Below are 14537 nucleotides of genomic sequence, written 5' to 3' on the forward strand. Positions count from 1 at the left end.
CATATCAGACCTATACTAGTTTTAGTTCTTTTAAGTGAATGAGACATTTGAAATTGTTTAAAAATATTAGCATAATGCCTGACACAGACTAGGTTATCAACAACTAGCTTTAAGACACTAGGCTCTTGAATCAGATAAACCTAGGTTCAAAGCCTTGATTTTTGCCACTCAGATGTAAATTATAGCAACACTGCTTAATATTTATTCTTTTCGCTGATTTCCTACTCTGAACATGAGATGAAATTTATTTTAGGCTTGTAAAGAATAAAATTCAAGCATACACATTATGCCCCTTGAAAGGATCTGGCAAACTGCAAGAGTTCAATAAATGACGGCTATACCACAAAATTTGCTCTATTTCACTAATTTTTGTAACTCCTCCCCTCTCACCCCAAACATTTACGCACTCTTAAATCTTTTACTTCTTCCTGTAATTTCAACTTATCATAGAATGAGGTGAAAAAGTCACTTCGATCAACATGTCTTGGTGCAACACACAACGCATCAATATCGGCACCTAAAAAAAATTAAGCCCATCAACCACAAATTACTATTACGATAAAATTATTTTGCATCTTATCATGGCAGTACTTGATGTTGAGAATCTGCTAACATTATACCGGTGAGCCTCTGAAAATGTGCCCTTCCCCTTAAAAAACATTACTGGTCAGTATAGGAAAAACAGGATCCTAATTGACGGGGTTATCTTTTTTCCTGCAATAACCTCTCTTCGTAGTGGTCCAGATGACCTAGGAGTCAGAGGAAGGTAACTCAGATAGGACTTTTATGTTAAAGAGAGGAACTATTCAAGAAGACACCCAACATTTTGATGTTACTAGTCATAGACAGATTCATTAGCAAACTGTAAAACTATTTTATAAATACAAAGTATTTTTCCCCCCACACATTATGTGAGTAGTGCTTGTAAGCCTCTATCTGGCCCCTAAATGGGGCCTACAGAATAAACTCCCAAAAGGATCACTGGCAAGAATGCATAAAGGCATATCATGGTAAGATACTGTTACTAATTTAGTGCTTGACAGGAGCCAAGCCTCGAGCGCATTAGAGGAAACACAACAAAGATGACTTAAATCAATAACTGGAATCATAAAAGGGAGAGATCAATGTGGAATCAGGTCAACATAGTCACTCCCCTAGAAGACTCAATAGCTAAGGCACTACTCTTAAGGCTGTATATTTAGCATATATGTGAGAGGAAGAAACTGTACAGTGCACAGGACACATCAAAAGCAAATGCCTAACTACTACTGGCATAGAGCAGTGGGAGATCGGGAGAAGGAAGGGTGCCAGGACCAAGAGAACACTATCCTGGCAGACACTTTTAACAAAGAAGCCAGTGGTTAATGGTTGAAGAATGCTACTTCTGCCAAGAGATGGCTGAGAGAAACTGTTCATGCCTACTCTTTGTGTAAGCCTCAGACATCTATTTGTTACATGAGAATAAGAGAACTGAGGAATAAATAAGATAATGAAGACCAAAAACTTACTATTAGCTCAGTGCCCAGCAAAAAAGTCCAATAAATGTTCTCTGCCATGGTAACATTTTCACTGTGTATTTATTTGTCTAAGTACAAGCATAAGCAAGAAAACTAACAGTAATCATCAATGGCTGCAGATACACTATTGTGGTCTGGTTTTTGCTCAAATGTATTTTACAACTATTAAAAAAAAAAAGCATGGGGAAAAGAAAATCCACAGGTCTTTTTAAAAAAGGTCTGCATTCATTTTTTTCTAATTTCCTGACCTGATATTCTTTAGGTAGAGGAACTGATACAGAGAACAGCACACTGTCCAAAGAACTCTCCAATGGAAGTAAGTTCTCTCCGTCTTTGCAGCACAGTAGCCACTAGCCACCAAGTTACTAATGGACACTGAAAACGTGGCTACTTCCACTGAGGCACGCACTTAACTTCTTCAGCTTAAGTATAGTTGACGTTCAATGTTATGTTAGCCTCAGATGTACAACACAGTGACTGCACAAGTCTATACACTATGCTCTGCTCACCACTCTCAAGTACAGTTACCACCTCTTACTATACAAGATCGCTACCACACTACTGACTATATTGCCTGAGCTGTACAAAACTGATTTTTTAAATTTACTTAGTACCACACTGGTCAGTGCAGGTTTAGAAGGCATCTATTTTTATCTTCTTAACATTAGGCTCCCTGAAGTACTCTCTTCCAGGCAAACTCACTCAAGTAACTGTGATGAATGTGTCATTATGATTTTTAAGAACTAAAAAGGGTATTCCTTCTCAAGACAATTAAAACAGTATTTACCTTTTGTATGTACTCCTAATCTGTAAGATCCAAACGTAAAAATTTTTCCTCCAACATTTTCAATTACAGATTGTGGAAGATTCTGTTAAACAAACAAGAAAAGGGACAGTTTATCAGTGGAGCACAAAAGAAATTATTTTAAACAGCACTATATAATAATTTTAAAAAACCCAAGAATTCAAATTCAGCGCAAATTCATGGAAGGTAAACAAACTCTGTCGGCTCTACCAAATACCACGTCTTCGGGTAGCAACCAATTCTGAAATAAAAGCAAATTCCAATTTTAGTGAATGTGCTTTAGTGACCCATACCGTTTTACAATTTTGCCACATTTCTGGAAACTGCTATAAAAGAGGACTATCGTATAGGAGAACATGTAATTCCATTGGATCAATGTTAGAAGCAGATTTTATTCATGACCAAGATGCTGCAAATATCATGAATGTTAGAATAAAACAAAAACATATTTGATGGCTTAAAAAAATTACATTCAGTGATTATACTGAATATTCCACAGTAAATTAGACATAATTTTACCATATCAAAAGTGACTTTAAAGCCAATACTGCTACATAATAGTTGAGATTTCCAAAGGCTTTGGTGAGATTACTTTGAACAGAACTAAAACTTACTAATAGTTTCTTAGAGTAGAAAACACCAAGAACAAGGATAAAGGCAAGCATTTAAAACTCATCTTCCCAGGACGCCTGGTTAGCTCAGTCGGTTAAGCCACTGCCTTCGACTCAGGTCATGATCCCAGGGTCCTGGGATCAAGTCCCACATCGGGCTTCTTGTCCAGCAGGGAGCCTGTCTCTGCCTGCCACTCTGCCTGCTTGTGCTCTTCTGACAAATAAATAAATAAAATCTTTAAAAAAAAAAAAAAAATCATCTTCCTGGCCCTGGTACTACTTTAAAGTACTTTGGTGAGTACTTTTAAACCACTGGTGGTTAAGGATGGTACCTGTCCAAACAAAAAACAATTTTAATGTGTGCTTGGTCAATGTTTCTCTTCACTTTCTAATTCCTCAGTAACATCTTATTCAGTACCAAAACACCCATCACTCCTCCTCAAGTAACATAAATGAAAGTGTTACTTCATACTACAAAAATCTTAAAAATAAACTATAAAGATTCAGGGACTCCCTTGTTTTTTGAGGGCACATTTAATCAACACTTACAGAAAAAGGACCATGTAGATATATTACATTTGTCTTCCTACATTTAGAAATCTAAAAATCTCACTTGCAAAGATGGCCCGGTTATATAAATTAAGCCAGGAAGATGTTGCCGGAATAGGCCTACAAAAGGAAGTTAGGAAGAAACTACCTGAGAACAATGATCCATGAACTTTTCTAGTAAAACAGATTTTTTGGATAAGTGAACTCTAAACTGTCCAATATAGCAGCCAATATGGTGTGAAATACATATGTAATGTGTATATAGTGAAATAAAGCTGGCTTGGCTGAGGAGGTAGGTATTTTAGATCATTTAAACTGAAACAGCCACATGTCACTTATGGCTACTGTTATTAGCACGTTTACACATTTATATGCTTATAGCTATTTTAGTAATTTTAACCCAGAAAATTAAGATTCTTTAATTCAGGTCACAGAAAAATAAACTGTAAAATCTTCTTTTTTTTTTAGTCTCAGAATATTAGCAAACAAGACAACTAAAGTAAAAATCAAATCTTAGGGGCACCTGGGTGGCTCAGTGGGTTAAAGCCTCTGCCTTCGGCTCAAGTCAAGATCTCAGGGTTCTGGGATCCAGCCCCGCATCAGCCTCTCTGTGCAGCATGGGAGCCTGCTTCCCCCTCTCTCTCTGCCTGCCTCTCTGCTTACTTGTGATCTCTCTGTCAAATAAATAAATAAAATCTTAAAAAAAAAAAATTCAAATCTTACATAACTCCCCCCCAATACCATAAATAAATTAACTGGAACTATCCATTAATCACCGCTTCTCAACCAGGGATGACTCCACTCCTCCAGGAACATAAGGAATGTCTGGAGACATTTTTAGTCATCATCTGGAGAGAGAGAGGGCAGGACAGTAAATCTAATAAAAAGGGGTCAGGGATGTGTTCTGCTTAACATCTTGTGATGCACATGACAGCACCCTAAAAAAGAATTATCTGCTCCCAAAATATCAACAGTGTCAACATCAAGAAATCCTGTATCAAGTCTTAAAACTAACCATCTGGAGAAGAAATTCTCTCTACAAAAGGCAGATTCAAAAGATCAAAACTTTCTCTAACCAACTCACTACTAATGGTTAGGCTATAGTGGAAAGGACATTGATAAAACCGAACAGGAATAAGCACTACTTTCATTAATCCTAACACATTTTCTTACGGACAGTAAAACCAGCAGAAAGAACTGTTACCAAGAATTACTGATGAAAGAAACCTTACTGAAGTAAATAATACATGAAACAAACTATCCATGAGGCAGTATTCATGTTTCACATTAAATAAATCTAAGTTTTGGCTTTGTCTACTTGATTATGGCTTTAAACTTAAACATTTAAAAAATGCCATTAAAACAAAGCTGTATTTCCTAGGATGCCTGGGTGGCTCAGTTGGTTAAGCTGATGCCTTAGGCTCAGGTCATTATCCCAGAGTCCTGGAACGAGTCTGCATCCAGTCCTGCCTCGAGTCCTGCATCGGGCTCCTTGCTCAGCAGGGAGCCTGCTTCTCTCTCCCCTTCTGACTGCTTGTGCACACATTCTCTCTCTCTCTCTCTCTCTCTCTCGCTCTCTCAAACTGACAAATAAATAAATAAAATCTTTAAAAAAAAAAAAACGATTTCCTACAGAAGGTTAAGGAAACACTAAGTTCAATAAATGAGTAAAAAATACTTTAACTTGGACATCTGCTGCTCAGCTCAAAAAAAACCCTTCCTTCATAAAATCTCATTCATAGAGCACCTGCTGGCACAATTGGTTAAGGGTCCAACTTTTGATTTCAGCTCAGGTCATGATCTCAGGGACCTGGGATCAAGCCCCACATCCAGGCTCCAAGGGAGTATGCCCAAGATTCTCTCTCCCCCTCTGCACCACCCCCCACAAATCTTTAAAAATAAATAAAAAACAAAATCTCATTCATATCAGGAATTCTGTCAGTGAGAAACTGTATAATACATGGAGTCCCCCATTTAGAACACTCCCACTGCTGAAATTTTAATCAGTTGCTTAAAATATATATATGCTGTTTCAAGAAGACATATTATATTGGGACGCCAAGGTGGCTCAGTTGTTAGGCATTTGCCTTTGGTTCAGGTCATGATCCCAGGGTCCTAGGATCAGGCCCCGTTATCAGGCTCCCTGCTCAGCAGGAAGCCTGCTTCTCCCTCTCCCACTCCCCCTGCTTGTGTTCCCTTTCTCACTGTCTCTTTGTCAAATAAATAAATACATAAAAATCTTAAAAAAAAAAAAGTATAAATTTGACTAAAACTGAAAGATTTTCTTCTTTGTTAAACCCCTCTCTCAAGTTTTCTTCAATCCCTGGTTCTCTTTCCATCAATTTTTCAAGATGTATTATAGATTAAATATGCATTTTGTACTGCCTGAGAAAATTACCACTATGTAAGCAGTTTTTTTAATATAAACTCTATCCCCAACATTGGACTCAAACTTACAACCCCAAGATCAAGAGCTGCACCCTCTACAGACTAAGCCAGCCAGACATCCCTATGCAATTTTTAAAAATGGGTCAAATGAATTCCATACGCATCTCTAAGAATACATTTCCTTTACCAGAAGCCCAGTCATGGATTCATCAACTGTATGTATGATTTTTCATAATAAAATTTTAGGAACTCAGAGAATATTATAAAAAACTAAGGAGATACTGAGTTTGAGAGCTTAATATCTGCAAACCTAAGAATTGTTCAATGTCATAGGTTGCTTAAAAGGTAACAAGATTCTCAAGTATTTAATATACATTTTTAAAGCACCTCTTTAGGCAGTATCTATTATTTCTGTGAAGCAAAAGTAATTATGGAGTTTCAGCTTAAAATACTGCAACAAAAAAGTATTTATAAAATCACTGAATTCAGTTCAGATTTCCCTGCTTTCAAAATAATTAGAAACAATCTAATTCTGGTATCAAATAGTCTAAAACAGACTTTGCATTAAAGACTCTAAATTCACTCTAATAAGAACAGCTTAAGACTGCTGCTGCTCAGCTGACAAATCATTTCATATACAAATAAGTCGCCTTACCTTGCTTTCACTGATTTCTCGTATCCACTCTTTTACCAGGTTATTTAATTTTCCCAAAATTAAAATCCTGTTGATAGAGCAAATATCAATCAAGTATCAAGTTGTTTCATTACTAATTAAAATGAAAATCAGTTTTCAATAGGTGGATCCCTAAATTTTACCAGTTTTTAAGTTATCAGAAAGTATACAGTAGTTTACTACAGGCACCATTACACTGGGTAAAGCATTCTTTTAGCTGAGTAAGAATTTTCCTTCTGACAATTCTGTACTGTAATAACTAAAAGCATCAAAAAATCAAACGGGAATAAAATTCACTGTAGGAAAAAAGTTTCTAAGCTTTGCTCTTGTACAAGACAGATTTCAGGGAATATTCTGACTGAGTAGATAATGCCTCAAAAATTAGTTTACTGAGGTGCTTGGGTGGCTCAGTGGGTTATGCCTCTGCCTTTAGCTCAGGTCATGGTCTCAGGGTCCTGGGATCGAGCCCTGGTATCGGGCTCTCTGTTGAGCGGGGAGCCTGCTTCCCTCCCTCTCTGCCTGCTTCTCTGCCTACTTGTGATCTCTCGCTCTAATAAAGTAAACTCTTAAAAAAATTAGTTTATTACACTGATGAAAAATTATAAATTAAAAGAAAAATACGTATGTGTGTATTCACCTGCGCTGCAGTTCCTCTTCCTCTTCAAAAACCCCAAAGGGCTTCAGAGTCTCAATCAGTTTCTGTGTAAGCAGGCAGTCCGTCTCCTTGGGGGCTGCTAAGCTGATAGGAGAGGTGATGCCATAGTGCTTCTGGGGCGGCTGTGTTTGTTGTGATCCCTGCGTTGTAACTGGACTACAAACAAAATTAGATAAAATTACTGCCGAAGAATTTCTACAATTTGAAACAAGCCATTTGACCAGAAAAACTGCTTTAATAAAATGCATTTCTAAACACAGTTGGTTCCCTGCCATACTCAAAAAGACTCCTTTCAAGACATCTTAGAACAAAAAGTAACCAACCAAAAGCAAGTGACCCAAGAGAAAACTCTTGATCTCTTCCCACTCCAAGGACTTTTATCTTTGTCATTGACTAAATACCTAAATAAACACAATCTAGAATACGGTGAACTGAGAAACTACTTCTTGAAAAGGAGCCATAATCTGATGTATTGTTATTTCTAAAGCAATGATAAACACACTACAATTAATATAGTAAAAAAACACACACTATTTACCAATACAAGAGACCCCCCACAAAGAGAATTTAGTATCTGACTCACAGTGAAAAAAATTTATAAAATACAGAGCAAATAACAAAGATAACTTGCGGAATGGGGGGCACTGTAGTCACACACTTAAAGTTATTACACATTTCTGGTAAGAGACTGGCACTTAACAGTGATGCTAATCTAGAAGTAGTTTTCCCCCACTTTTGGAGAAATTCCAGATTTTTTACAATCAGTGGGATTTTACTGTAACTAGTTAAATACAAAAAGGCATGGCATGCTTGAAACGCTTTAGAAAATTAGACTCGAGTATTTTTTGATGAAACTCATTCTTGTCTCTTATTCTCTGTTAAAATAACTGTAAGTCAATGGACAAGAGCTCTATAGATAAGAAGCACAATTATTATTTAAAAACTAACAAGTCAGGGGCGCCTGGGTGGCTCAGTGGGTTAAAGCCTCTGCCTTCAGCTCAGGTAATGATTCCCAGGGTCCTAGGATAGAGCCCCACATTGGGCTCTCTGCTCCGCAAGGAGCCTACTTCCCCCCCGCCCCGCCCCCCCGCCTGTCTCTCTGCCTACTTGTGATCTCTGTCTGTCAAATACATAAATAAAATTTAAAAAAAAAAAAAAAAAAGTGACATCAAAAAGGTAGTTCTTGGGCGCCTGGGTGGCTCAGTTGGTTAAGCGGCTACCTTCAGCTCAGGTCATGATTCTGAAGTCCCAGGATCCCACATCAGGATCCCACATCGGGCTCCCTACTCTTTGGGGACTCTGCTTGTCCTGCTGACCTCTCTCCTCTCATGCACTCTCTCTAATAAATAAAATCTTTTTTAAAAGGGGGGGGTAGCCCTCAGGGCACCTGCATGGCTCAGCTGGTTAAGCCTCTGCCTTCAGCTCAGGTCATGATCCCAGGATCCTAGGATCCAGCCCCGCATGGCACTGGGCTCCCCGCTCAGGGGGGAGCATGCTTCTCCCTTCTCCCTCTCCCTGCCGCTACAGCTGCTTGTGCTCTATTAAATAAAATCTTAAAAAAAAAAAAAAAAAGTAGCCCTCAAAACTGCCTAACCATTTGAGAATTCTTCACACTATACATACTGATTTCAGATATATCAGGTATTAAATGCAAACAGCACACTTACCACATATCCCAAAGTGATTATATTCTCTCATATTTTTCACTGCTTCATATGAGTTTCTCCAAGTAAACTAGAACCCTTTGTGACTACCACAGGATTATGAATACCTTAATAAATGATTTTAACATGAGTAGAGCCAGAAATGAAAACAAATACAAGTTCATTCTAGCTAGACTTGGTTCAAGCAAGGCGAGATTTCAAGTCAAGTGTGAACTGGATTTGTTTTCATTAACTTCAGGTAAAATAATCCACTCTAGTGGAATGGTTTTTGTTTTGAGCAAGTAATACATTTCTCTACATTCATTCCTTTCTGAAGGGGTTATATCTATTACCAGTTGAGTTGGGTCATCAACAAAATAGGAGTACTCATTCTCTGTGAGGTTAAGGCTCAGTTCTCTTTCCCAGTTTTTCTTTCTCAAATATTCAGGTCTTTCACTGTCACACAAAGTAACAATGCTTGGAAAGGTCCTATCTACTTCAAAAATATCACCAGAATATTAGGATACCGACTCATATTTCTAAATCCACACCAAGTCTGTTCACCCTAATTTGAAAAATATGTTGATTTCTAGAAGTTTCCACATTAACATTTTGATGGGGAAACAAATTAGATGCAAATTACAGCTTTTTATTTACTTTATTCAAAATATCATCACATAATCTAAAATAAAATCATATTTATTTGCCCCATCTATTTCAGGAAAGAATTACATATACAGCATACGTCTACACATGTATACATACAGAACATGTATCTAACTCAAGTACATGTATAAAACATACACTAATTCAAGAACACTTATCAAAAAATAAAAATGAGTCAAAATCAAGTAAGAGGAAAGAAATACATATTCTAAAAGTCACAAGATAGCTGTGCCTCCAATAAAAATGGCTTAATTTTAACTTAAATATCTGGACTAGAAATTACAAGCTACCATATGCACTGTCAGTGTCCAAAATGTCCCAAGTAGAAAAGCTAACCATGACTGTAAATGGAGAAAGTGAAGTTTTCCATTCAATTTTAGTATTAGAAATCAAGTGGAGTGATAAAACAATTTAAGGATCTTTTATTTGCTATTCTAACAAAACAAAAATACACATTCAATACTGAGTAATTTAAAGGATTCTGCTTTATAGAGCCTCTCCTAGAACAATACACCACACAGCTATCAACCCCAAGAATGTACCTTCTTCCTCCCATTCTCAAACACATTAGATATCCTTCCTATCTATCACTTTCTACAGTCATTTTTTAACCAGCATTTAGTTTTCTTTAGACATGACTCTATTTTAACAATGAAATCCTACAATTAAACAAAACAAAGAAAAAACAGACTAGATACAGAGCTACAGTATTTGTGATTTATTAAAATTTCTTTCGGGGCTTTTACTATGAAGAACGTTCTACGTGTGCTTTTCCTGTGCCTGAGATTTTCCATCTCATGAACATGATTTATCTTTACTTTCAGGATACTCTATGAATTCTCTGGGTGAAACTGGTGGCCATCCAGCAAGTTCTCCACTCTACAACAATGCAATTATCACTATGTAAGAACTTGTACCCTAATTTCTTGCTGCTTTATATCTCTATCCTTACTTTTCCTTTTCACCCAACCTTTAATGCAAAATATTTTCCTGGTTTCTAACATGTGACTAAAGCATTCTGTCTTAATCCTTTCTGGATTGGAATAAGATGTAAATACATAACTACAATTACAGTACATATATGAATTTTGCCCCCTCTCAAAATCACACACCAAAAAACCCCACAGCAAAACATTACTTCCCCCATCCCAAGTATTTTGGTGAGTAGAAGAGTGGCACCTGGGGGCCCACAGTGTTTAGTATTTTCAGAATTCTTCTCTCAATCATGGAACACAGAATATTTTCTTTACAACATTTAAAATATTTAAAATATTTTCATTACAGAAAGGCTTACACAAGACACATACCCGTTTTCCCTTTTTTTTTTTAAATTTAATTTTATTATTCTTACTTTTTTTTTCTTAAGTTTTAACATTCTGTGTAACAATTCCATTCCAACTACTCTAGTTTTAACTCCTGGCACCTTGTTCTCACTCCTCCTTTCTCCTTTACCATGCCACCGTTCATTCTGCTACCAAGCACAGAAACCTCCATGATTTCTGGTAGCGGAATTCAAAACTCTTGTCTACAAAGCTTGCTCTCAATTCAGAAGCATGATAAAGTAGCAGACAGAAAGCGGGCCTGATTTCACAACTACTAGTTATATATCACTCTGGTTTCACTTCTGTTATTGTTATATTATTATCTCTAAGTTGTACCTCCAAGGATTTACCTTAGAATTTATCTCTCTCCTCTACACCAGATGGTAAACTAGGAATCTAAAAACTTTAGCACATCTGTATCACTGAAGAACAGTTTCCAAGCATAGGAAGCTTTAATCCAATGCTCAGAGAAAAGTCCACTCTTTCCCCATGTTAGGCTGTGCATAACAGGACTCTAATTAGGATAAAGATACTTAGAATAGCAACATTTTTGTGAAATTAGTGTATGACTGCAGTTGCTTATTTCAGCTATATATGTATTTCAAAAGTCTAGGCATCTAACTTAGTAAAAGTGTACTCTGAAATACCGAGAACCACTCTGGTACAGTAATTTAAAGCTAACTCAAATAGTATAGTGTAAGTTCCCATGATTTGTTGACTGCAGTTTAGTGGCCATATATCCAGTCAAAGTATGATCAATCTTCAGATAAATGATAACCATTTCAAGTCATTGAGGAAAGTACAGAACACTCAAATAGATTTGGTTATCCATTGCAAAATCTAAATTCCAGATGCCATGGTACTTAACACTATTTACAGAACCATATTTAAGACACACAAAACCCAAAAACCATACAGAAAAAAATTTACCTACATAAAAGTATTCCAGCTTTTATATAATAAAACTATATCATAAGCGAAGTTAAAACAAATTAACAGGTGAAGAAAATACATGCAACCTATCCTAAAGAGTATAGTCTCAATGCATAGAGTTCTTAAACCAACTAAAAAAAAAGTTTCACTGCACATCATGCAAGCAAATTAGGACAACTATTTTCCTGTCAGACTGCAGAAAAACAAAGCTGATACACATATGGTAAAAATAAAAGATTATAAACCTACAATATTGATAATGGTTTAAGAAAATGAGCACTCTTATCCATCACAATGGAAATGAACATAATTTTAAAAAGCAATCTGGCAATATTCATTAAAATTTAAAAATGCATGTATCAATTTTAAAAGTTTATGTTCCATGACTTCACCTCTAGCAATCTATCTTACAGAAATAGTAGGACACAGGAGTCAAACCAAAACCCTGAAGTTGGGAGACATGATCTTTTTAATTCACAACACAGTTTCAATACATGAAATGTAACACAAAAATCCAAGTTTTTAGATGCTTGTGGGACAGGGATACAATTAAGTCAAGTCAAATATGTACCCTGTACAGCAACAATAAACTTGAAATGAGCAGTGCCTATCCCAAGGTTATCCCCTATGTGTGGGCGGGGGGCAAGTAGCATGCTTGGTATGTGTAAATATCTCTGACTCCACAGGTTCTAGAATTTCACCCTTCTCCTAGGAATAACACAAAAAGATGTCCAAGGTTGTTCACTGGACCACTTATATACAATGTACTAAGTGGAAGCCACCTAAATATCCATTAATATAATGTGACTGGTTAATTACAGTAAATTCTTGAAATATAACACTATGCCATATAAAAAGAATGAGGTAATTATTACATGTAGTAGCAAAGAAAGATGCACACAATATATCAGCTGAAAAAAGCTGTGGAATATAATTATGATAACAGTATTTACTGAAACCTCAAAATATTCCAGGTAGCATGTCAAGCACTTTACAACTGTCCCAATTGTTCGTAACAACTGTACTATTAACTGTCACCATATTACAGATGAACAAAGTGGGGAAACAATGGCTGATCTAAATTTCCTGTGCCAGGGTAAGAACCCAGGCACCTAACCCTCTATGCTGAAGTGCCTTTATACATCTTTCACAATGTACAGTTTTATATATTTAAAAATTATTTGTTTTTATGCCTACATAAAAATGCACCAAGAAGAACTGATAGAATTTCCACTTCATACTTTATAAAGGTTTCAACTTGTTAAATTATTTTTAATTAAATATTAATGATGATGTACAAAAGGTGAACATCATCTAATTCTACTATGTATTCACCATTAAATTAGGTTAGTGATAGTAAGGAGCCCAAAATCATGCCCTAAAATTACTCCCTGGCAGCAAGTCACACCAAATAAATGTTCAATTTAAAACAGTAATTAGCATTTTGATGACTGGGCTTAAAAAATCAGTTTATGCTAATCAAAGCACATTATCTAAAAGTGAAATAAACAAGACTTTAAAAAATGGATTTTTTCCCCCATGCAATCCTGCAATGAGAAATAGTAAATACAAAGCAAACCATGCTTTATTTATTGCTCCAGAAAACTGCTAAGGCAGTTATCAAGGTTATAAAACTGCATCAATCCAGTTTTTCACAAAGCACCTTTGCCTCATATAACTTAATTTTGCCAGAAAGTATAGCATTTATCAGGTTGAAATTTACGGAACTCCTAAATATATATGAAACACAACACTAAAATCAGGAATACAAAGACCGTCTCTGTTCTCAGTGACAATCTCAGATTTGGTCTGAGATTCAGATCCTTAAACAAGTGCAAAGTAAAAGCTTAAAATAAATACTACAGAACCAAAGAATTAAGGCTATGCCAAACAAAATCAGTAACGAGGTGTGTACTGCAAACGGCTTTAATGAAGGGTAGGAGGAAGGGCAGTCTAGGCAGATGACAAACACAGAAAAGGAAAGGACAACAAATCACCAATGGTGTTTTCTCAAATAGTTAATGTTTAATGACTTTGCATTCCAATTTAAACAAAGCTCATACTACTAATGAACCCCTGTCTCCCATTATTAGGCACATGGAATATGCTCTGGCCTAAAGCTAGCAACAAAGTGAAAATTCATAGATACCAGCCAACTGAAAACACTTTTATCATTTCTTTCCAGTTTTACTTAAGTTAGAATTGAAAGCTTAACCTGTCTGAAGGTCTTCTTTGGAAAAAATCAGATAAATCACAAAAACATATTTAATGTAACAATTCACCACAACAGAATTTGCTGTAAAGAGGCTTTAACCTTAAACATAATGTGCCCACTGGGACAACCAGACAGAAAAGGATTAAGGGTCTGAATGTGTATTCGACATTAATTCTTAACAGAAATAATAATATCTCTTTCACAAGAAGTTTAACATAGGATGTTTTAATTTTACTAGTAGCTTAGTCCAGGCTATAGCCAAAACAACCTATTTGATCACTAAGGAATTATATACAAAGAACACTAATTCACCTGCCACGTGCTCTGTGTAAGTGATACCAAACATATCTACAACCTCACTATATTCTTAAAATATGTATTCCAGTTCAATCAGCCAGTATTTAGTAGGCAGCAGTAGTGGGCGCAGTAATAATTTATGCTCAAGGGGACTAAATTATGGTGACTCCCAAGGCAGAACTCTGGAAATGCAAGGTTGATTGATTATGCAGGGAAAGCATACTTTTATTCAGTTATAAAAATGACCAAGTTATTCTTCCTTC

The 14537-nt window shown here is 36.2% G+C and overlaps 1 protein-coding gene across 4 annotated transcripts in view; it reads right to left on the reverse strand.

Moving 5' to 3' along the window:
- Positions 1–14537, reverse strand: part of PAPOLA (poly(A) polymerase alpha) — a 57043-nt gene that overhangs the window by 36692 nt on the left and 5814 nt on the right. For all 4 annotated transcript variants that reach the window (XM_082733227.1, XM_082733226.1, XM_082733225.1 and 1 more), the window contains exons 2-5: positions 7181–7354; positions 6526–6592; positions 2305–2386; positions 408–517 (exon numbers count right to left, since the gene is read on the reverse strand). In XM_082733227.1, the coding sequence (XP_082589353.1) occupies positions 408–517; positions 2305–2386; positions 6526–6592; positions 7181–7354 (433 nt within the window). The remainder of the gene's footprint in view (positions 1–407; positions 518–2304; positions 2387–6525; positions 6593–7180; positions 7355–14537) is intronic.

This window comes from Mustela nivalis (genome assembly GCF_964662115.1).
Source record: "Mustela nivalis genome assembly, chromosome: 6".
NCBI lineage: Eukaryota > Metazoa > Chordata > Mammalia > Carnivora > Mustelidae > Mustela > Mustela nivalis.